General features: G+C 37.1%; 1 protein-coding gene across 1 annotated transcript in view; it reads left to right on the plus strand.

Annotated features, from left to right (window-relative positions):
* LY75 (lymphocyte antigen 75) overlaps positions 1-24,071 on the plus strand; it is a 48,715-nt gene extending 24,644 nt beyond the window's left edge. The window contains exons 17-35 of the mRNA XM_061459437.1: positions 166-201; positions 468-643; positions 1,465-1,529; positions 2,777-2,853; positions 3,939-4,075; positions 5,072-5,177; positions 7,196-7,356; positions 8,011-8,140; positions 10,530-10,756; positions 12,410-12,578; positions 13,739-13,900; positions 14,882-15,004; positions 15,457-15,651; positions 16,064-16,284; positions 17,414-17,588; positions 18,112-18,279; positions 19,513-19,635; positions 20,356-20,523; positions 21,499-24,071. Of these exons, the coding sequence (XP_061315421.1) occupies positions 166-201; positions 468-643; positions 1,465-1,529; positions 2,777-2,853; positions 3,939-4,075; positions 5,072-5,177; positions 7,196-7,356; positions 8,011-8,140; positions 10,530-10,756; positions 12,410-12,578; positions 13,739-13,900; positions 14,882-15,004; positions 15,457-15,651; positions 16,064-16,284; positions 17,414-17,588; positions 18,112-18,279; positions 19,513-19,635; positions 20,356-20,523; positions 21,499-21,683 (2,804 nt within the window). The 3' untranslated portion in view covers positions 21,684-24,071. The remainder of the gene's footprint in view (positions 1-165; positions 202-467; positions 644-1,464; positions 1,530-2,776; positions 2,854-3,938; positions 4,076-5,071; positions 5,178-7,195; positions 7,357-8,010; positions 8,141-10,529; positions 10,757-12,409; positions 12,579-13,738; positions 13,901-14,881; positions 15,005-15,456; positions 15,652-16,063; positions 16,285-17,413; positions 17,589-18,111; positions 18,280-19,512; positions 19,636-20,355; positions 20,524-21,498) is intronic.
* The last annotated feature ends 851 nt before the right edge of the window (positions 24,072-24,922 follow it).

Genomic DNA, 24,922 nt, shown 5'->3' on the forward strand with positions numbered 1-24,922 from the left:
CAGCAGCTTATTTTGAACTGTCAAACCTAGGTATGATTTTCTTCTCCTGTTTTTTTGATCATGCATACTGAGAAGCAAAAGTATAATCCATCACTTCCATTACTGGTGACCAGTCTTGTTAGAAGGTGAACTTGAAGTGACTATTACTTTTTTTCCTCTGGACAGGTAGCACTCCAACAACACCTGAGTGGTATATACCAGGTAAATGTTTTTTTAATGTATTCTTCTGCTATGTGTATATAGTTGTTAAGACTATATCTTTTATTAGTTTTGTCATTACTATGTTAACACCTCTTTGATACTGGCAAAGGTCATGACTGATAGAATTTGATTCTGAGAGAGCTGAGAATGCAAGGAGTATTGGCTTTTTCCAATACCAGACTGAAATTTCTTACTACATTCAGAAAAAAAAAAGCTGACTTTTTTCAAAATTGATTTCTTATGCATGTGGTATTTCTTCTGCATAGATGAAATTGGAATTCATGGAGCACCACTTGTTGTTGATGGAGCAGAGCTGTGGTTTGTACCGGATAAAAACCTGAGCTTCCAGGAAGCTATTTTCTACTGTCAAAAAAATGATAGTGATTTAGCCTCTGTGGAGTCTTACCCCAAACTCAGGGCAATACTGTCTCAAATAGAAAAGGTAAGGGGGTATAATCTATCTAACAGGTACTTTCCACTATAGGGAAATTTTCTTGCCATTTTTTGCAATGTAAGAAGATGTTAATCCTTAATTTCTTTCTTTTTCATGTTGGCCTTAATAGTTTTAATAGTTTTTGCACTGTAATAATAGACTTTAAAAATATTCCAATGTCAGTCTTGTAAAAGAATTTTTAAATTTAAAAGTGGCCTTAACAGCATGGTAAAAAAAAAAAGCCAAAACCAAACCTCCAAGTGGAGAGCGGAGAATGTCATAACAGATAGGACTACCAGGTAAGCATCCCACTGTCTGCAAATACTTCACTAACAATGTGCCCATTCTTAATTTTATGCACAGGACATCACATCATTTTCACCTGATGAGAGGATTGAATTAGAAATGCATGATGGTCTGATAGACTTTACTGGAATGGTTTTGTAGTGTTGAAAGCATGCAAGTACATTCTTTTAAGGAATCTTACCAAAGCCTTTTAAGTCCTAGTTATCTGGTAGAATTCCTGCTAAGAATTTTGTGGGAATGATGTATCTAGCACATGCTTAAGACAGTGCTGCAAGATTTCCTTTGCTTTATGCAGCACAGTGGAAAATACAGCTTCTTTTTCTAGTAGGCGCAGGGGTCTATCTACTTGGTGTATTTGTCTCAAACTGTATCCTTTCCTTTTGCTGAAGAATAATAATTCCTTCACATTTTAGAAACATTATAAATGCAAATTAATTTTGTCATTGATTTATCCTTGGTAGAGACTGGAGCTTTTTCTCTGTGGGTCGTAAAATACTGGGGGGTTTTGTTCTTTGTTTCCACAGTTATCAAACAGCGAACAGAAGTGGTGGCTGAAGTTTATTGATTATGGCTACAGTTATCATTCACCGTATGTAGAATAATTATGAGATACGTTATTGAAAGCTTTTGTTGGTGTGCCTTTTAGGAATATAGTTAAATAGAATAGTGTCCAAAGGAAAATATTTTATCCCAAAATTTGTAAAAGGGAATACCTCTTCTGTGTCATCCCAGAGACGTAAAAAAAAAAATCTTAACCAAGCTAGAAAAAAATACAGCATTATTCAGTGACTGTTGCTCTCTGCTTCTGTTTGCGTGTACCTGCACATGTTCTTACCATGCTAAACTTAAACCATAGAATATCTAAACCAGAGAGAGTAGAACTGTGCAGTGCTCGAACAAAGCAAATAATGGTTGGGACAGTATGAGTGTACAATTAGAAAGTGGGTATGTTTCAAAATACTGTTGAAATATTTCAATTAGCTAACAAATTGAGTTCTATTCCCGTTAGAAGCATTACAGACATCAAAAGTTTAATGCATAATAACACTAATAACTGAATTCATAATCCATTTCTCTTGTGTCTGTGAGAGCCTCTAGATTTCAGGATATTGGGCTTTAACATCTTAGTCCTGACATACGAATCCTTGAAATCTGTGGTCATAGTGACCACTGTATTCCACTGATCTTTAAAATGCTTTTGTTGGATTTTTAAGCTCAGCAGTGTTCTGTTACAAATCGGGGAAGTGGTAGAAAAAAAAAAATAAATCGCTGTATATTGGCTCTGAGGATATCCCAAATGTACCTGGGAACAGGGAGTGGGAAATTGGCTTGAGAGATCACTCTTGCATTTAAGTGACGCTAAAGTCTTGGAGGGCTTATGGTATAGCCCTGTGGAGCTGAGATGACTCGCAGCAAACCTTGCATTTTGTTTTTTGTAGCTGCAGTAAAGGATCACGGCCTTCTTACAAGGAAAATTATTCACTCTCCAAAATACTGTGGAAATATATTACTGTGTAAATAGAATAGACTATTGCCCATTTTCCTCACTTTTCCTGAAAGTGTTCTGAAATTGCAGCATGGTGGTAAATAACCTCCTACCGTTGTTCTGTATATCTCCTCAACAAAGTTAATTTGGGCATGGTACATGAATACTGAATCTACCACATTTTTGTTCCTAGTCTAGTTTTTCCCCTTCTGTCCTTTCCAGTGCTGTAGGGCATCTCCTAGAAACAGTTACCAGCCCAAATTTTTGTTTGCACTGGCTCTGTTACTATCAGAGCTTCCATTTGAAGATCCCATTGGATTGGAGATTGACTCTGAAATGTTTATATCCAGTTTACAGTTATTTTCACGCTTCCATGATCGATTCCTGAGAGATTGCTGGTATGTTTCTAGAAAAAACTGGTATAGAGGTAAGGCTGTTCTTGTTTTTTCACCTTTCTCTGTCATTATTACCTTAAAAAAAAAAGGTAATTACTGTTCTGACTAAACTCTTGTATTGAATGCAAATTAATATTAAATTAGGAGTGACTGGCTTCTTGATGATGATCTGATTGAATCTGAATTCTCCATTGAATCTGGAGTCATTTATTTCTTCCTCATAGTGGAAGCCATGGTAATATTTCTTGATGACCAGAGGCAAATCTGAATTCAGCTGACAAATTTTTAAGATTGATTGTCACTCTTTTTACAACATTAATTAGGTGACATCTGGTTTTGGTGGTTACCTTTTTTGTGTTTATGCTACATATTCTGACCTCAGGAAATTAAGTCTTAGTGTTGTGTTAGGGAAGCTTGACTGAATACTTGCAATCGCATATGCATCTGAAGATGCAAATTTCATTAAGTAGTGGAGTCATACTGGAAGAGGTACACAAAGTAATGGAAATGCTACCTGGTGGTACTTGAAGCTTCTTACTTTGTTTTTTCAACACTATTTTATATTGGGGAAAATGTGTAACTCCTAAAGAACAGATAGTTCCTCCTGTCTACTACACTTTTCACTTTAAAGCACATTTTCACATTATTGGTTATATGCTGCTGACCTGTTTTCATCCCTGTTAGCCAAAAATTGTTCTGGACTGGGAAGCCATGTAAAGCAGCATAGGCCAGACACTCTCCATATGGATATTAAAGGGTTGCTTTTGGCTTTATGACCACATATCTTCTATGCCACATAGCCCTCATATTCAAAATTTTCCTATTTCATAATGTTTCTGTTTTGAAGTTCTCTGCCTATATGAAATGTTACTAATGGAAGTAACAGATCAGTGTCTGTATCTTTAGAAATATTGTATTACTGTCTGATAGAAATCATTTATGTTTGTCTTTTGCTCTATTGTTACTTTTATTGCTTTAGATTGCATAGTACTTCACCATGGTTGCACTGAAAAGAACTCCCCTTCAGATTGGTCTTTGTCATGTCAGAAAGTATGGATAGCAACTGGAGATTGATAGGCATTACCATAACTGGTTTTTAAAACTTTTATTTCTGCAGACTACCCAGTTAACTGTAATGTGAAACTGCCCTTCATCTGTGAAAAAAATAATGCCTCCTTACTAGAGAAACACGATCCCAGTTACCGCCCAGTCAGAGGAGGTTGCCCTAAAGGTTGGCATCAGTTCCGGAATAAGGTACAGAGATAATACAGATCAGTCATCCTTTGCCATTTTTCATAGTCTAGTAAGCTGGAGTGCCCTGCTGAAGGAGGTGAGAAAGTAGCCCCTGTGTTTAAGAATAGACTGGAAGGTGGCTTTTGAAAATGATATGATTAAAGCCATCTCCCCCACTTCTCAGTCCCTGATTCAGGATGGATGGTTTCTTCCTCTCAAAGCAGTAATTTTCAGGTTTTTTACTTTCCCATTACCGCATATTAAAGTCCAAGAACATTAGTTGTATTGTCTGATCCTGGGCTCTGCTTTGGAGGAAGAGAAAGATTAGAAAGGGAGAGGATGAGGTTTCTGTGGCAGAAGTGTCTTGATTCTCTTGCTGAGTAATCATAGGCAGGCAGCAAGCTGGCAGACACTCTGCTTCCAAAGTTGCCTTAAGGACTTCCTTAAGAGTTAGAAGCAGCTTCTAAGAATTAACCAACAGGTCAGAAACCATAGTATAGTAGATTTCGGTACTATGTTTTAAAGCAGTTATCTAAGGTCTTAGACTGATTCCTGTTATTTGGTTCACCATTATTCTGTATGTAAGAAGGAACTTGCATCAAATCTTGCACATTACATTGTGCCATGGTTTGCAAATTTAATTTGCATCATTGCAGAATGCAGCTTTTAAGCTCCCATGTAGTTTCTCCTGAAAGGTAATGAATTACAATACAGGTTCATGGCCCAATCCTGTCTTGACTTGAGACTTCATGTGTGAATTCTCAGTCTTAAAACAGTATATGATCCTGATGTAGCTGTTTAAAAATTACTGAATTCTAATCATCAGTGAATGAGGAGTTAGTCAGTGGGATCATTTTATATTTAGCTGTTCTGTTTAATCTAATAAGAAATGCATGCAGCTAGTTCCATTGCTTTTTAAGGAAAATAATTATATGTTATTGCAGGAAGTGAGCAGTGAATTTTTAGGGTTGATTTAAGAACATGATGAAAATCAGTTTCATTATGTTTGTTTTGCAGTGTTTCCAAAAGATGAAACCTGAATATTTAACATTTAATGCAGCTAATGAAAAGTGTGTAACTTTTGGAGGCTCTCTGCCATCTATCTCAAATCAAGCTGAGCAAGGTATGATGGTGAACTGGGGGCACTTTTAGTTTGCAGCTTATCTTCCAAATTCAGTATGGTCCTGCGTAAGAACGTTAGCATAAAATAAGTTGGTTATCTACTGGCATAGTGGGAGCATTCTAAAAATCTTATGACCAATTAAAAATGTGTTGTCTCTTCTTGTTTGTATCACTGGAAACATAACATGGAAATGTAGTCAGCAAATATTTGGGCCAGTTTGAAGTGAAGATTCTCTGTATGATTCTAACCTGAAAGGAAAAAAAAACACCAACAAAAAACCAAAAAACCAAAAAACCCTTTCACTAAGTGTTGAGGATAGAATAGTCACCATTGAATGAAGAATTGCTTTGCACATTAAAACATAACTGAGACTGTACTTTGCACTGTGAAAACCCCCTTAGGAGCTCCTTCCAAGACAAGCTCAGCTATATGTGTGGGAATGAGACGGTAAACAGCGCCTGCTGGATCACATAGGACCCTCTGTGTCTCAGTGTGCTGGGCAGTTTAATGGGGCAGCGTATCTAAATGGACCAGCTGCAAGGTCTCCAGGACACTGATAGGGGGATAGAAAGGGGGCTTGCAAAATACAGAGTTGTTCCACCTGCCTCTCAGCTGTTGTTTAAATTAGAGCAAGTGAGGTAAATGCAGTGAGGAAGAAAGGCGTTGGCATTGTTTGCCAGTGATGTTGGCTGCTGAATGAGATGGCTGTATTGGCATCTCTGTTCTTGTGGATAGCTAACAGTTCTCTACAGGTGTATCTGAAGTCGCTCAGTTGAATTCTGCAGTGTGCACAGTGCATATTTTCTTTATATGCAAATAACCTCTTGGCAAAGGAAGTATGGAAGGTGAACTATGAGGCCCCTAGTGTGCCTGCAGGTATCAGCTGAATAGCAGTTGGTTTTTACTGATGTTACTGGGGAGAAATGGAGTGGTAACCATACAGAAATATACATATTTGAGACCTGTGTGGGTTTGAATGCTTTTAAGATTGCAGCAGCCATTCTGAAATATTACCTAGTAGGATCTTTTATCTGATTTGGTGCATATGGAACTGTTGTTGTTGTTTCTTGTTTGTTTTTCTTTCTGCCCTGCAGCGGAGGCCACCTGTATGGAAGGATGGCACAGTCCTCTTAAAAAAAAACACAACAAAAAACAAAACCCAACCAAACAAAAAAAAAAACAACCAACCAAACAAAAAAATCCAAAACACCCTGCCTCTTTCTGTAGGCTGCTTCTACTCTTCCCAGTGGCATCAGGTGGCTAGCCAGCTCTGACATGTAAATCTTCAATGGCTTTGTCTAGCTCAGAAAATAGGTTGCAGTTAGTCTGGCATGTGGCCAATAGTTAAGACATGTCAGCAGTAGCTAATTACATAGCTTCAATTTGTCTTCCTAATCTAGACAAGTTCAGTGAATGCCTTTGGTGCCTGGAGGGTTACTGAAGCCTATTGTTTTGTGCCAGAATGTTCACTAAGAGGGGGTCTGGTTTAAGGGTTTCCTGGATGATTTTTTTTTTCCCCCACCCAGCTAAACCTGACTTCCTTTGTCCTGTCCTGCTTTCTCCGTTGATGGGGTGGGCAAACCCTGCCAGAATCCAAGAAATGGTTCCAATTTATGGTATACTTCAGTAGGAGGTGAAGATGGCAGATAAGACTTTCTCCATCAATTCAGAGGACAGGAGGGAACTCTTCTGTTATCTAGAAGATCTTGCAGGCCTGTGGAAAAGCAGATTCTGAAATTTTGATACAAGGGTGCCAAGTAGTGGGCAGAGAAACAGGTTAAATCCACTATCTGCTCTTCAGCTGAGAATTTGGAGGACAAATACCAGTACTCTGCTCCTTTCAGATAATCAACATGAAAGGTGTAATGGAAGGAAGGGATGAGAAGCATTTCAAAACCATAAAGGGCTAGGAATATTAAGTTAATACAGATGGGGGTTGCATTACCTTGTTTATGTGAAGCCTTTTTTCAGATGTTTACTATTGTTATAATATGTACATTTACTGTTCTGCCCAACAGATTATATAACGTCTTTGCTTCCTGGTATGCCAAAAGATATTTGGATTGGTTTGCAGTTTCTGTTCAGCACAAGGGAAAACAAATGGATAGATGAGAGTAGACTGTTGTATAGTAACTTTCACCCACTCCTGACAGGAAGATTAAGGAAAATTCCACTGGATGTAAGTTCTGACTTTTGACTTTTCTTGGTTATTGAGTAATGAAATTTGAAATAATGACTATATTAAAAAAGAAGTAAAAAAAAAAATCTGTAACAGACAAAATCCCCAGTTAGTGGTTTTAATTTACAAACACCATGACTGATGATAATGGAGTTCTGCTTATCTTTATTTGGATGACAACTTCTGAACTGAGATACGAAACACTGGAGGGTGAAGAAGAAAAGCTGAAACAACCATTTAATGACTCTTCTGGGACTTCTATTTGCAATTTAAAGACTACATGAAGACAGTCATCAGAAAGGTGTCATCAGTAATTCTTGATTCAGTTTCACTTAGAGTGCATCTGTAAACCATTATACATTGGTATTTTGCTTGCTGCTCTACCCCAGGTGGAGCATTTGACATGTAATCAAATCACACCTACAAACAGGATTTATTGTATGTATTAAATAATTTTTTATTCTCCCCTGTATTTAATTTATGAATTACTTTATGTCCAGGCACCTACCAGTGCTTGTAAAATAGGTAAGCTGTATTCCACCACTTCTTTGAAACTTCTTAAACAAGTTTAGACAGCTCAGGTTCTCCTAGCCTCATCTTATGTCCCCTTCTCTACACAAGTCTGTTAATGTCTTACTTAATTCTGGTTTTCAGCTTTTTGATGAAGAATTTAACAATCAGTGTGGTGTAATCCTCAATGATCCCAAATCACAGTATGTTGGAACATGGAATTTCACTGCTTGTGCTGACAGGCATTTCTTGGGTATATGCCAAAGGCCTATAGGTAAGTCTGAAGAGTCAAAATAAATTAAAGCCAGAATTTGCAGTAAAGATGCATGTTGCGAGAGGCCTTTTAATGCATGTAGGGTATTGCACTTAAAGAGCAGGAGAGACTGAGCAGGTGTATTTTTGGAACAGCAGAGTGTGGAAAAGTATCTGGGACCTGTTTTGTCAGTTATTCAGAATTTTCCCTTTTGTTTTTCATAGCCCAGTTCAGAGGGAATCTCCTTTCCTGAGAGACTCTGTGTTTCGGTGCAACCATACTTCAGCAGACAGGGCTCTAATGTTCTGTGGGCATAAAGGTTGTATCAGTGACCCTTTTTTACTCTTCAGAACTGTAGAAGTGAGAAGCCCTGGAAAGGAATCTTCACAATATTTCTATCCTACTTAAATATACCATGTGGGTTTTAGTGCTATCACAATTGGGGTGATGCAGCTTTCCCTTCATACAGATTTGTTGATGTAAGTGGGTTTTCTTAATCTAAACTAAAAATAATACTCTGATGTAGCTGTGTGGGTTGGTCGATAGCAATTACTGGAATCAGATCAAGCACATGTCGCTGTTATACACATTTAATTAGTGCTATGGGCTAATGTTCAGCATACCCACTTCTGAGTATGTTCCTCTATGTAAATAATCCTTTTAAGTCACTAACATGCTATCATCTAAAAAAAAAAACACAAAAACAACCCACAAGAATACCCCGAAGAAAACCAACAGTCGTGCAAAACACTGAAGAATATGCCCACCTTCTTCATTCTCAAATAGGCAAAGATATTTCCCCATCCTTAATGAAAAAATATTCTTTATTTCAGTGCCAAATACTTCTGAAATTCCAAGTGTCTGTATTAGAAGTCTTGATGGAAGTGAGGTAGTTATAAAAATTCGAAAAGGGGATTTTTATTAATAGGAGGTTGACTCTGTATATGTGTAGATTATTATATTATTAGTCTAGGCTGACTGAAATACTAAGCACTTCTTCTTTGCCATAGCTGTAGAAGGTGTAATGAGAAATGTTTTTGGACTGCCAGCAAATGTGTCCTGGTATGGTTTGGTGTTAAATCCTTGTTGCATTAGGGATCTAAGTATAGTTCACATTCGAAGTGTGCAGGGACAGCTGTGAGAGTCCAGACCAACCTAGGCTGGGGTTTTACCCTAGGGAAAAAGATGATTCCTATTCCTTGGAAATATTGGCATGATCGTGATTTGTAGAACTTCTTCAGGTGTGAATTTGATTTCACATTGCATTTCTTTAGATGGCAATTGCTTCTTTCAGAAATGGACACTTCCATTACTACCTTGTTTCCAGTTTGGTACTCCGTGATGTGTGATGGCACCCTTGGTTCCATGATTCTTTTTTTGTAGCTGTTTACTAAGTGAAAGCATTTGGCAGCAAGACACAAGCCACTTGAAACAACCTCAGACGTCACTTTTCTGACCTATTTAAAGCTGTAAATATCAAATTAATACTATGTTTCTGTTTACCTGTATTTTGGAAAGTGGTCCTGTCAGTCAATCAATCACTTATACCCTGGTATTTTTAGTATGATTCTGTCCCTCCCCATAAATCTTTTTCTGCTGGAGGTATTTTAAATGTCAAGGATTTTCTCCCTTTTGGAGAGCCAGTTTATTTTTGACTAAGTTTTTTGGGGTTACCTGGTTTGCATGCTTTAATTTGCCATTCACGAGAATGTTTACATCTTTTAGTATTTGCAGTTGCTATATGTCACTGAACTGTGTACCTTCAAGTATGATTCTGATAATGCTCAGTGCTTAAAGTGTAAATAGTGAATTATACCCCTCCCTTTGCAAGGCGGATTTTCTGCAATTAGTTAAGCACACGTGGAGGCAAAATCAATTCCAACTGTACTCATGGATGTAGTAAGGTATTCTGGGACTGTGCTGTGCTAAGATCTGCGTAGACAGGTTTCATAGCCCATGAGATTTGCATAAGCATAAATCCATATGCTCCACAGAGATAAATGAGTCAAGTTTATCTTTTGCTGGATTGCAGCAGAGAGCAGTCACTCTCTCCTGTTCATGTATTTAATTAAAATTGTAGAATGTTTTTAATTCAACAAGTAGAGTTCTTAACATTATTTCACAATTAGTTAAAAATAGCAAATATAAAACCATGTGAAACTTAATTGAGAGAAATGTATGTAAAAACAGATTGGCTGAAAGTAATCCTTATTTTTTCTTTTATATATTTTTCTGTTTGAAGTATCAAAGACACTTGCTTCTAACTGTAATTATTAGCAAAATCTACTGTTACTTTTTTTAATCTGTGGGAATTCAGACAGGTTTTTCTGTTTGTTATAGAGAAATTGAGAGTTTAAAATGTATTCCAGTGTTTAACCACCTAGTAACTGGATTGATTTCTTATGCATAGGAGCTGCTGATAACCAGACAGAGCAAGTCCTTAATGAAACATTGAGCTATCAAAATGTTCAATACTTCATAATTCTGAAGAATTTGTCCTGGAGCGATGCAATGACTGCATGTGTAAATAACCAGATGCAGCTGGTTAGCATCACAGATCAGTTCCAGCAGGCTTTTCTTGCTGTTCAGGCTGCCCTTCGTAATTACCCACTGTGGATTGGACTCTTTAGCAGAGATGTAAGTTTTATTTTCCCCTCGGGCTGTGGCTTAAGGTAATTTTAAGAGTTGCATGAAACAGAAACCAGGTTAAAGAAATGCAATGAAAAATTAATTTCTGGGGTAACTGTTCTCATTTGGGAATGACCATCTGGAGGGTCTCAAGATTAATGTTCAAAATCTTCAGTTCTCCAACAAGTTACATAGTTGTTGAAGTCCACTGGAAGGATTGTTCATGAAGAGACAATTCTTTTAAAAGATGATAGGGTGAAAGGATATATTGTAGTGTGGCAGCGTCATATCATCATATCAATCATCTTTGTCTTTCTTGTTAATGAACGAGTAATTAGTGTTGCCATTTAATACCATTGCCACTGAAAGAAAGACAACCCAAAATCTGTTTTAAGAGGGAGAAACTAGAAGTGGTAAATAACCTCCAAAACGAATCACTGAACTCTTCTGGGGATAGTTAGAGGGAGACTTCCCTAAGGCTGGTTAGTGGGCTTTTCTTTTTTTTTCTTCTATTTATGTCTTTGGAAAAATCAGTGGAGGAGGTACTGCTTGCTTTTAAGACCTCTTTAAAGATCTTCATTGTGGATTGAGAGCTCTCTCAGCTGTTAATAAAATGGCTTGAGCTTGCTTTCAGGGTTTATGTCAAGCATGAGTCTTGAGGTCATCATAAAAAAATAATTAAAATTTGTTTGAGAAGTGCCTTACCCAGAAAGCTTAACAGTGCTCACTCATCATCTGTGATATTATGATCATCCTATGTCAGTACTGGGCTACTGAGTATTCTAGGCAAAGTAGGGAGAGGGGGAATAGTAACTTGATATATATATCAAGTGTAAATATATACTTGTATATATCAAGTATAAATACATCAAAGTATAAATATATACTTTGTAGAGAGTATTTTAAAAGGAATACGGCATTTCATGTTAGTGAAGATGAGGGAAACCAGACAACCTATTTTCCCCTCCTCTTTTGAATCTTCATCTGTAGGTGAAGATCAAATGATTAATCTTGCTGCATACAACTTGGGCATGCACTGGCTTTTCACTATTGCAACACTTCATTATTTGGGCACAATTAAAAAGTCACATGAAAGGAAATTATAATGAAAGTGGTCAACAGAACTTGTTACTCCAGTGCTGGAATCACAGACACAAATGAAAGATATGCGATAAATTAAATTACAAAGTGGCAGGGGAATTTCCTGAAGAAAACTTTTAAATATAGGATTCTTCAAGGATGGCGTGCTTGTATGTGGGTTTTTTTTCTTATTCCTCCTGCATCCTCCAGGGCAGGAATGCACTTATTAAATCAGTTAAGTATTTAACATATTACTTCCAACTCAGTTTGGAGTAACTGAGACTTATTCTCAGATATTCCATTTTCCAACACCAGATAATTACATCCACCATTTATTTGCAGGTGCAGATGATGCAACATTTAAATAATGCTACATCTACTTCAGCTAATTCATATTTTTGCAACTGCAAAACTTAGTAAGTTGGTATATTTTGAGCAGCAGATCAGATCATGAGGACAGTGGAACATTTACAGTTCTCATCAGAGACTCTGTCTAGTCAATATCATGTCATTGTCATGTCATTTTCTGTACCTAGTATTTTTTACCTTGTAAGCTCATCCGTTTTACCTATACAATGCCAGGGTGGAAGACATTATGGCTGGCTGGATGGGAAACAAGTTAGTTTTAGTCGCTGGTCTGAAGATGATGAAGAAACAAGTGAAGAATGTGTGGTTTTGGATACTGATGGCTTCTGGAAAACTTCTGACTGTTCCTCTGAAAATCGAGGTGCTATTTGCTATGCATCAGAAAGTATGTATCCTAGCATAATAGTTATAAAAGCTGAATTACACATTACATACTTGATAATTCCAGATTGTAACTTCAAAATTGGAACTTTTTTAACTGATGTTCTCAGGCAGGCTGATTTGCATGCCAGAAAAAAAAGAAACAAACTTCAAAGAAGGCACAAACCAGTTCTTAATCAACATTACTTATAAATTAATTTGGCATGGGTGCATTGGGCTAGACTGCACTGTTCATATTGCCAACTTATTCTGCCTTTCCGCTGTTTCTGTAAGATTGTTGCATACTGATTTCCCCCATTTGCATGTGGGAGAAGATTCAGCTACCTCTGTACTATTTATGTCTTAATATTGGGACCTCCTGAAATCTCTTCAGACATGGAAGTCAATACAGGGAGGAGGAGGTGGTACATGACTACATGGAGAAGACAGATAGCAGGTAGACATTGAATTGAAAGGTGTAAATTAAAGTCATCTGCAGTTCACAAAACCATACTAAATGTCTACCAATTATAGCAAGACAGGTAGGGAGGACATCTCTGGGGAGGAGATACATACGTAGCACAGCCCTTTTCTGAAAAGTAAAAAAGATTGCAGATTTCTTCCCTATGAAAGACAATTATAATCTGTTTTGGCTTGTTGGTTTTGTTTTTTTCTGTGAGGGAAACACAGTTAAGCTGTTGTACATACTGAGTCACAGTGAAGTATATACTTGGCATTATGACATGTTTAACTATTTTGTGCTTGCAGTTTCAGTGACTGCAGGAAGAGTCCTCACTTCTTAAGTATTAGATAAAGCCACAGAACTAAGATGTGTTGACTGCTAAGTCACTTATTTGTTATGGTGATCTGCCTTCATGCAAGAGGCAGTCTGAGGTTTTATTTATTAGCCCACACTTAGCACTTTCATGTAGGGATTTTATTATTAAAACTATATAGCATAACAATCGGAAGCATGTGTATTCTTTGATAATGCTTACTGTTGGTATTTTTACTTAAAAAAAACAAAACACCATTGTGAAAAAACAGGAACAGTGTATTGCACATTTAGAGGATGGCACTTAATTTGTAAGTTTTTCAGTGGTACCAGAAGGTAGTATGTGGTGCGTCAGGTTATGTGTTGTTATTAACGAGTCATGTCCTGCATGTTGTCTTTCCTTTCCTTAGAGAAGATTGAAAAAGAACAAGCTACACAAGTTAAGTGCCCACATAAGATTAAGAATACACCCTGGATATCATTTAGAAACAATTGTTACACTTTCATGATAACGAAAAATAGATGGAGAGAAATGAAATCTCAAGAAGCTCATCATTTATGCAAGAAAATGAGTAAGTACTTTGTCATACAACAGGTATTTATGAACATGCCGGCTTCAGGGAGATGAGATCTGAGTCACTGTCTTACAAGGACAGCAAAGTGAGTGTTGAAAAAGGTTGTAGCATTTGGAGATGTGCATTAGTGTTGCACTGCCTAATTGTGTTTGCCCTTGCACTACTTTGATACAAAGTGCCAGAGCATGGGTAAGAGAATTTGAGAGAGAGAAATGGCTAGGAACTGTTGAATTCTGAGATCTCTGGAAAACTGAAAGGTATTTTGCTGTTTGCTTGGTTTTGTGCTTTTGTTGTGGGTGGTTTCGTGGTTGGTTGTTGAGCTTTTTTCCCTTTATAATAAGTAGATTTTAAATTGGTTGGGTAATTTTATCCTGTTGGCAACAGTCTGGCTTTGCGATCACATTTACTTCATTGGTGTTTTTTTTCTCTCCCTTGCTATGTGGAACACTTAAGTGAACAAAGTAAGTGAACTGAGAATAGTCCCATTCAGAAAAGCACATGGGCTTTTCCTGTCCATCCTGAGCAAAGTGTAGACTTAGGAACAGCTTCCCTCTTCTATTAAACCGTTGCTTATGGCCCTTCAAACGTGCATCTCTCCAGAAACTTTTAATTTTTCATTGACTGATTTCAGTTCAGTCATTTTCTTAATACTGTTTCTCTACTAGGCAGTTCAAGAAGATAAGGAAAGGTTGCTGGTATTTTTATTTTCTATGCAGAGAATTTTTACTACACATAGCCTAAGTGACAGTAGGACCCACAAATACTCTGGAGCGGATGTCTTTCAGTTATCCACAAAACCAGGGGAAGCACTGTTGATAATACATACCTTTTAAAAATTGTTTTCACAATGTTCGTTACTGTTATAAAGGCCTTTGTGCATTCTTGGCCTGTCTCTAATAACCATTTACAGTCATAGAAAATAATTTGTAACTGAAAAAGTGAATTTTTAAGAAAGTAATTTAAAAAAAATTTCAACAGACTCTGAAGCATTTGTTCTGAGTGTTCGAGATGAAGAAGAGAATAACTTCGTTACTGAGCAGCTTCATTCATTCAGTGGTCTGGCTACGTGGGTCTGGCTGGGTGTGATTTATGATGATAGTGGTAAGATTTAAGGTGTTTTTTTTTCTTAATAACTGGATTGGAGACAGTTTGCAGCATTAGGTGCATGTTTCAGTATACAGCTGAAGTCAAACTGAATGCAAATTTATAGTAATGTTTTATATATTATTTATATTTATTATACTTATTTATATTTTATATATTTATCTTCTAGAAGAAAATATCCTGGCATGCTTTCTGTTTGAGTGATAATTAGATCCAGTATGTTCTGTTTAGTCTAAATTTGATTTCCCTGGAAAACAGAATGTAAAAAGGCCTGGATAAGTAATGCTAACTTACTTAGCATTGTCTATGGAATAGATTTACAGTAACTGAGAGTATCACTGCATTTTTTCCAAAATGAATATCTGTTAAGGTCATTAATATATTCAAAGTTAAATTAGATTTGTATACATAATGCCAATATTTTAGTAAATATGCAGTGTTTTCCACAGATAAAGTTCTCAAATGGTATGATGAAACTTACCTGACTTACAATAACTGGAGACTGGGAAGACCTAACATAAAGAAGAACAGTTTTTTTGCTGGTGTAAATCTTGATGGCTTTTGGGATATTTATAATTACTCTCAAAGCTGGCATGCTCATCACTATAATGTATACAGTATTCTCGCCTGTAAAATTGAAAGCGGTAAGTAGCAGAGAAGATCTATGTGTAGTAACAGAGTGTTGGATGAGGGTCATAATTTAAGTTCTATTTCTGTAGTACCTGTAGTAACCAAAGCTATAAGGCTTTGGTTTTGCTGCCAGTGAAACACATGGCACAGCTGTCATGGCTTTCTTGGGCTGTAGGGTCAGCCTGTGCATCACTGCTGTAATCCTAATTGTAATAATAAATCAGGAGGAATTGTGTTTGGTGTACTCCATCACCTGCTCACAATGTTCAAAGTAGCAAAAGATAACTTACTTCATGTAAGTGGCTTGTAATGCACGCTTTAATGCTTGAGTTGCATTGATACGGAATGATTTTAATGCTTTCTGTATGTTCATGGTAACATGAATGAAGTACACAGAACTTCTTGTCTTTTTATTCTTTGGCATAGGACCCCAACAGCACAAGCCTCCATTGCCCGAGTCTGTTCCACATGGAAACAGAACATACAGAATCCTTCAGAAAAAGTTAACATGGTATGAAGCATTGAGAGAATGCAAACAAAATGGGAGTGATTTAGTAAGCGTACACAGTGAATCGCAGCAGTTATTTCTAGAAGATATTGTCAAGCAGGATGGCTATCCTCTGTGGCTTGGGTTGTCGATTCATGATGTAAGTATATGCTTACACGTACTTATATAGTATATGTTGGTGACATCAGTAGCAGAGCTTGTAAATAATGTTTTGCCCAAGATATGAAATATTTTCTGATGCTTTTTTCCAGTTTATTGGAATCTCTATTCAGTGTAGTAAACTACCTACTTTTTCAGCCCTGTGTAACATAAGTTAAAATATATTAAATTTTAGTGTTAAGTAGCCACACCAATATATTTTTCCAAATCCTTGACATTTTAAAATAATAGAATGGTCCCACGTCATTCCTTGCAGGACAAGAAAGTGCAATTTACAGCACTACCTTTAGAGGCTCCAGATTTTATGGCCTTCTGCAGGATGAGATTCCATTTGCAAATACAGTAAGACAAGGCTGCATGGAGCCTGTTTAGTGCAGGTCAGGACTGGGTCTCCAGGAGCTGACTGTCTAGTAAATTATGCCTCCTTCCCAAGAGGCATAGGAGGAGGCAGCAGCAGATCTTCCTTCTCCTTTGTCTACTTAACCTTGGAGCCAAAAGCCTGTGGCCCTTACCTTGCTCCCCATACTAATTGCTAGACCTGGCAGGAATACCCTCTTGCAGAGGTGTATGATTTATATGTGTGCCTTTGCTGCCTCTGCCTGTACTTTGGTCTGAATGGGTCCCTCCACTTCTGACAATTGAGTCTTCATTGTCATGGGTTTCCAGCAGTGTATCTGCAGTAGGAGCTAATCATTCCTGAGCTGCCCAGCTGTACTCACTGAGACCATCTCAACAGTTTAGCAGTTTGGAACATATCTAATAATGTTCATAGTGAGGAATGCAGACTGCTTAAATGAAACAGCAGGATGAAATTAAGTAAAATGTTCTCCATAGAATAAAACAAGGCACATTACAGGTTTAAGTTTCTTACAAACATGCCACATTTTCTCAGTTCCCACAAATAATCAGGATTTCTATCTTAGGAATTCATTGGAAAATACAAACAGTCTTGTACCTGTATTGAGTATGGATTTAAAAAATGTGGCCACCCACACTTTATCAGCTTACAAGGGATAAATGTTTCTACATTACTTACTAATGACTGTCAGGATTTAAACCACATCCATATACTGTGGTTTAAAAGTTATGGGTTTTTTTTCTTTAACTAGGGAAGTAAAGCTAATTTTGAATGGTCAGATGGGAGCGACTTTGACTACTATCCTTGGGAATTAGAAAACTCAAATACTACTGAGAACTGTGTTTTGTTGGATACTAGAGGATTTTGGAACCGTACAAAATGTACAAATGTTGCTGAAGGTGCCATTTGCTATAGCCCTCCAAACAGTAAGTGTTATTTTTAATATTTAGAGTAGTTCTCTTATCTATTCTATTTACCTATGTTGTATTTAGAACTACAAATGAAGGCTGAAATGCTACATGATTCCTTCTAAAGAGGAGCTATCTATCAAGGGTGATAAAATACTTTTTTAATACTTCAGGGAGATTCATTCTGTCTATTCCAGTGATGAAAATCTAAATCAATCCTGGTCACTTTTTTATCACCTGTGGTATGAATATCACACTGTATCTATCTTTTCTGAATCAAAATCCTTACCAAACACATACAACAAACTCCAAACCTTCCTAAAAGGTAGGAAAAATGTTTACATGGTTCCCAAGATTTTTTGAGGCTTGTCTCATGCTTGTTTTCAAATAGATTCATTTATGATATATGAAGGAGGAATGAAAGTTAACTGAATCATGGTTGTTGGTAGGAGAGGTAGTCACCAATACTGTCCTGTTACTCCAAAGAGACTATGCAAAAACGTCTGCATCAGAAATAACATAATTTTCTTTTTTTTTGCAGAAAGACAATTACAGCCAAAGCCAGTGAGCAAAGCCCCAGGATGCCCGCAGCTTAGCAGTACCCTACAATGGATGCAACACAAGTATCATTGTTACGCATTTGACATGGCATTCTACAATTTTTCAGTATATAATGTGGAAGATGCTAAGAAAGTCTGCCAGAAACTGAGTATGTTTAGACTCCTTACATTACAACTTATAATTAGTCCACTATGCAAAAAGTAATAAAACCCAACAACCAGAAAGCTTATACTGGCTATACTTCAGCTTTTCATCATCTTCAGTTTAGGAAAAGTAATAGCAAGCTTTATCTCTGAATATCTGATAAAGGTTCTTGATAAAATGCTGCAATGTACTGACCAAATTGCTTAGCACACAGATAATCTGCAAGTAAAATGCAGATAGCATTGATAGAAGACTCAGAAATGTAAGGATTAAACCCTTTTATTTGCATACAATTAACTTTATAATAAATATAATGCTGTTAGCAGTGCTTTCTTACATCCTTGTAGTAGCTGCTTGCTAATAAGGAACTTACTAACCTATCAAATGGTTCAAAGCATGTACTTTATAGATATTATTAAGGCACATAATATCACTAAAAAACCTCAATTTTACTTCAAGTTAAAGGATTTTTTCTCTTCTTTGAGAAGCTGTGGGGAATTGCATTGCAGATGATGATGTTAAGCAGTGTCACGTGCAGAATTTTTAATTAGCTTCTTAGCTTAGAAGCTAGTGATGGTCATAACTTTCTTTTATTGGATTATCTTACGATGTGTACTCCGTGTAGGATGAAAAAGAGAAGGTGCAAGTGGTCACAGTCCTGGGTGCAGTTTTTTGTCGAGTCCTGCCTGGCCTCTTAGTTGAAAGAGAAAGTGATCTTCCTCTAAATTAAGCTTCTGTCTTAAATCTGTATGTGCTTGTAAAGAATGAGCCTGTCTCCAGTATACCCTTTCCTCCCTCTTATTTCTTAATTGCTGTAACACTGTGTATAAAAACCTGAGGCACAATGAGGGGATCAGTTTAGAAATTAACTCAGCAAAATGATGAGCTTTAGTTCAACTGTATTTTTGAAAAGGGTTTATTACTTGACAGGGCTTGTAATTTGAGTGTGGCGCATCGTTTGATGTTTTCCATGTGTGTAATCCACAGCTGCAGTAAGTTTACTCCCATTTTATTTTCTATGACCTGCTTGAATAACCAGTCATCTGAAGCTGTCTGCATAAAATGCTGTATTTTAGGGAATGGGAGGTTTATGTCTTTATTCTGCAGGTTACTTTAGGCGATTTTTTAGAAGCCCAGATTAGCAAATCTTTTCCTGTAGTAACTGTTCCCACAAAAAGCTCAACGTACAAGCACCATGAAAAATATCTGAAGTTTCAATTTTTCCTCTTCCCCTTAGATCCTTCAGCAACTCTTCTGACTATAGTGGATGCTGAAGAAAATGCATTTGTGAGCGCACACATAAAGGAAAATGATCTCATCACCAAGAACGTATGGCTTGGCCTAGCTCAAAGCTCTAAGGGTAAGAAGTAGCAACCATGTATGAGCATGAATGTTTCATATGGTAAATAAAAAAGGTAAGTCCTCAAATAAGAATACAGTTTTGTAGTGTTGATATCTTACAGTAACACATGCTGAGGTTGGAATCCCTCATTTAGCATTATAAAGCCTTCCTTGGACTTCATTATAGCTTAAATATCTTCCTGTGGCACCCTTCAGGAGTACAACATTTTCCTCAACACTGCCATTGATGCCTAGTGATTAATCATAGAATCATAGAATTGTTAGGGTTGGAAAGGACCTTAAGATCATCTAGTTCCAGCCCCCCCTGCTGTGGGCAGGGACACCTTACGCTAAATCATATCACCCAAGGCCTCGTCCAGTCTGGTCTTGAACACTGCCAGGGGTGGAGCATTCACAACCTCCCTGGGCAACCCATTCCAGTGCCTCACCACCATAACAGGAAAGAATTTCCTGCTTATATCCAATCTAAACTTGCCCTGTTTAAGTTTTAACCCGTTATCCCTTGTCCTATCACTACAGTCTCTAATGAATCAAACACTAAAGGTCTGGAGAAGAAGCGTGGCTGAAAGTGATGTGTTCATATTTATTGCTTTTAATACATGGGATAGTCCTGTTTCTTTTGGCAACATAAAGAAATCAACAGATTGTCAGTGGCACTGTGAAGCATTAGAACATGTTTTAGTGATCTAAACTAAGCAAAAATTTTTTTCCCCAACAGATCAGTCCCTGAACTGGGTTGATGGCTCATCAGTTAATTATGTCAACTGGGAAAATAAAACTGCAGCAGTCAATGAAAACTGCAGCGTTATCCTGTCCACAACTGGCACGTGGTCCAAAGTTGACTGCAGTCGTAGTCAAAGCAGAGTGGTTTGTAAAGCTCCTTTAGGTACGGAAGCATTGATTTTAGCAGAGACTTTTTTTTGTAGTGAACATATTCAGGATTTTCTTTTTTGGGTGGGAAAAGTCTGTGTTGAAATAATGGAAGTGTAATTCACAAAAGAACCTGTCAATTACCTCTGCCTAAGCAAGAGCTTTCTATTGCTGTTTTGCCATAAAATTGCATTCAGGGACAAATTAGCTAGAAAAGTAGTTCTCCTGGCTCCTGCTATCCACTCAAAGGGTGAGGGAGAGAACTGAAATTTCCACTCACAAGAGCTCATAGAGTAGTTGCAAACACCTCTTACCATGGGATCTCTCTCGCAGGTAGGTGCAGGTTGGAACAGAGAGACTTCTGCTTCTAGGATGGTCAGTAAGCAGGTGCTGCAGATTGTGTTTTCAGTCTTGAGGAGGCTTCTGAAAATGGTGCCCTGCAGTTCCAGAAATTCATTCAGGCCTTGTGTTACTTCATCGTACTCTGCTCTGTACAGGAAAGAAGGCAGTTACCCAAGCATTAAGCAAGTTCCTGAGAAGTACTGGAATCTTTCTGATTTTGTATATGTATTCACTGAAATGGAAACTACATGTTGCTGAGGAAGACCTAAACAAGACATCTTCAGTCTAAGGGAAGCATAATTCCCTCCACTCCAAGAGAGTCCAGGATCTCATTAGATTTCTGAACTATACAAACCTTGGAATGAGTACAGCATTTACTAATAGGTTTTTTTGACCTCCAGAGGTCCCTTCCAACCTAAATATTATTAGGAAATTAACAACAGAATGATCCAAAATCAGCTAATAGATGCTGATTCATATGGGAACATAACTTCCCATGTGATAATGTGAAGACTGTTAATATGATGAAGCAGTTTGCCTTAACTTCAACTGAATGCGTGCGGTATTAGAGTATAGTTACCTAAGCATCAACCCCATGACAAAATATTCTTACTGAAAGAATAATTATTTGTGTTTTGTCCTGTTACAGGTTCTAATCATACTGGCGTGGCTGTAGCATTTGCCCTGCTAATTATCTTAGTCTTCATGGTCGGATTAATCTGGTATCTTTATAGAAAGAAGCGTTTTCACTGGAGTGCCTTCTCTTCAGTACGCTATCAAAGAGGGGTGAATGATGATGAAACTGAGGATGTGTTCACTAAAGATAGCTATTGAGAAACTGTTCCTTCTGGGCAATTTTGCATGAACTTCACTGTGTGAAGCCGTAAGGAAGGAGCTACTTGATGGTTTATTACTTCTTTTTGGAAAAGTAATAAGAAGGTTATTAATAGGTGGTAAATTTTGTTCTTTTATACAAGTGCAATTTTTATTCAAGTCCATGGTAATTACATTTGGCCTCAGCCATTTAGGTGCAAGGTTTCTAGAGTTCGATGATATTTTTTAATTTACAGTGTTCTCTCTCTTTACTGGAGAGAGTGGAATAATGCCAACAGTAGTTCATGCAACATCACGTTAATGAATGCACTTAAAATTGGTACATGAATTCTGTAACTTTGTACAATTATCCATCAATAACTTCATGCCAAACGATGCACCATTTTGATATGCCATAAGGGTTTTGCTGCTAGCATTGGATTATGCTGTAGAAGCAGCTTTTGTAATTAACAGTTATAAATTTTGATATAACGGGAGCAGGGAGTTATCAGACAACCAAGTATTTTTTCCCAACCAACTAGAATTTAAATATTCTTGTTATAGTGGAGGAAGATCATGCTGCGATTTCCCCCCCACAAAAAAAAAAAAAATCATAGTGGTGAGAGAAGAATTTTCCTTAGAATGTACATTTTGTATGAAGAGTTAGGAGGAAAACCTTGAGCTAAAGCCATGCCATCTAGGAATAAATTAGAGTATTTAAAAGCTGAGACTGTGTCGAGCTGGCACATCACTGCTCTTATCCCCTGAAAGTGGTAGTGGGGCTAACAAAAATACCCACTAAGGGCTTACTGCAAACACAAGCGCAACTTGAGATACAATAAAAGCCTTAGCCTCATAAAAAAGAAAGGCATAAATGTTTTATCCTGTGACATAAATGATTTTCAAGTAATTGGCTCAATTTTTTTTCACAGCTCCTTTCACGAAGTTTTGGAAGCACAAATAGTAGGAATGTTTACAGTGAGAAGTCAGTATCTAGACCTAAGTATTAATTAATTAAAGGTTAAAAAGCCTGCACTCTTAGTAGTACTTAGAGGAGGAGATACCACATTCTATTGTACATCTTAACCGACTCTGAAATTAGACTAAAGTGATTTTCTTGTAGATCAAAACACAAAAGACCTGCTCTATATTATGATCCACTGCACTGTGACACCAGGGACCAGAGTGTCATGACAGTGTTCCTAGTTCTGTAATGAGATTCTCACAACATTGACTTCCCCTAATACTTCCTTATTTATACTAGGATTAAATACCTAACTAACTTGATAGGGGAAATATGTCATCTGTCTAGGAAACATGATATATGTAGGGAAAGAGCCAGAAAGAACGTATGGTAAATAAACTTGTGCACATAAATGCTAAAAATACTTGAGTATTTTACCTAAAATTTTAACTTTATTTTTGTATATGATGTATGTGTCCCTGTGGCCTTTTCTATGTACTCCAAAGAAAGCTATGAAGGGAAAAAGGGAAAACAAAATTGCATATATTAATTAATGATTTAATATTTTGAAAAAGTCTTCACACTTTAAATGCATGAATCAAAGAACAAACGCTTTTATGAAGGAGGATGTGTAAAAGGCCACATCCATTCCCCATGTAATGGTGGTATGATACAGGAAATGGGAATTCATTTGGTCTGATGTGCTGAGAAAAGTACTACTGATTTTTCTGAAGCAATGGCACGAGGTCGTGATGTTCCAGCTGCCTTTCCCTCCCTGCAGTTTACTTAACTTGAGAGCACTTTTCTTTGTTCCTGTTTGCACTATTTTGATAAGCAAGTGTTCTTAAATTGTATTGAGAAATAGAGAACGTTTTGTAGATACCATGTTAGAGTCTGTCAGAACAGCAGCCTGAAGGGGCACAGAAAAGGAACCAGTGTTTGCGTTCACTGAACAGAGAAGTAAGCACTTTTATTGTCTATTTGGTACTTTGGGCACAATTGTGAACCTTTTCTTTCTTGATGTAACTTGTAGAAAAAGTAGCCATTATGCTAGTTACTGTGTAATGAAAACGCTCACCCCCTTCTTAAACTTACCCTGGTATGAGAAGTGTTTGAAACGCAACAAAGCCTGGTTCCTGTCATCCTCAGGTTGAGCTTATATACCTAAGTGCTTTGCCAAATGACTTCTAACGTAATGGATTAAAAAAGTGTTGGTTATTGTCCTTTTCTAACAGTAATAAGTGTGAAAAATTATTTACAGACTCTCATGTTTTCAGATTTACTAGTTTTATAGATGTTTATACTTTGAGCATTTTTAGGTGTGAATCAAATGGAAAATGGACATTAGTAAATTCTTAATTCTCCAACATACACAGATGTATACTTTTTATTAAAAAATGTATATTTTATTCTTATGAACAATGTAAATATTTTGTAAGGCCTCATTTCTCATGTTTGTTTCATCATACCCAAGTTGTCTAATCACTGGTGATTCTTACTTGAGTAAGCACAGCTCGGTGCAGGTGAATAACCCACATTATTTGAAATACACAGATTCTTTAGCAGTATTTGTTACTGAAAGAATAAAGTGAAATAAAGCACTAAACTGCTTACACTGGGTTTATTTCCATGGAAGCAGTTATCAGAGCTAAAGGTACAGTTTATTAATCAGTAGCTAAAAAAAGTACGTAGTAGAGGTATTGTGATCACAATGAAAGCAAATGAGTGTTACCATGAGTAAAAGAAAAAAAAAACTACACCAGACTTTTGAAAATCTTTGATGTATTTAAAAAGAGTGTCAGTAACTTTCTTTTTGCAGTAGAAATCATACTTATCACAGACCGTGGTTATACCTAGCTTTTATCAAGCTGCTTCTGGGCTTACACAAGAAGGGAACATTCTTCGCTGCCTTGTTTTTTTAATCAAGGTGTGTAGTTCATTAGCACCTCATGGCCCAAATTAACTCCAAAGCTGTTTATAAGGGCTTCCAACATAAGTCAAAAACATGGGCAAAGTTAAACTACTTCCAGTGGTGTAACATTTGCAGCTAAAGCAGGAGATTTATTAATTTGGGTCATCTGAACTCTGAATTCCAGACCTCTGAAATCTGTGATTGCAGATGAAGGAGCAGGGTTGTTTTTAGCTACAGTGGTGCATTGCTGTGCTTGCTGGGAGAAACATTCTGTTGTGCAAGATGACAAACAAGGCACCTGCTTCAAAAAATTAAACTAAAAAACTAAAGATGATGGATAAGGAAAGAGAAGCAGAGAAGTGAAGTGCTCTTTCCAGGTCCCGG

This window comes from Pezoporus flaviventris, unplaced genomic scaffold (genome assembly GCF_033815535.1).
Source record: "Pezoporus flaviventris isolate CSIRO_AGI_PZ_B2104156 unplaced genomic scaffold, CSIRO_AGI_Pfla_v1 ptg000029l, whole genome shotgun sequence".
NCBI classification, from domain to species: domain Eukaryota; kingdom Metazoa; phylum Chordata; class Aves; order Psittaciformes; family Psittacidae; genus Pezoporus; species Pezoporus flaviventris.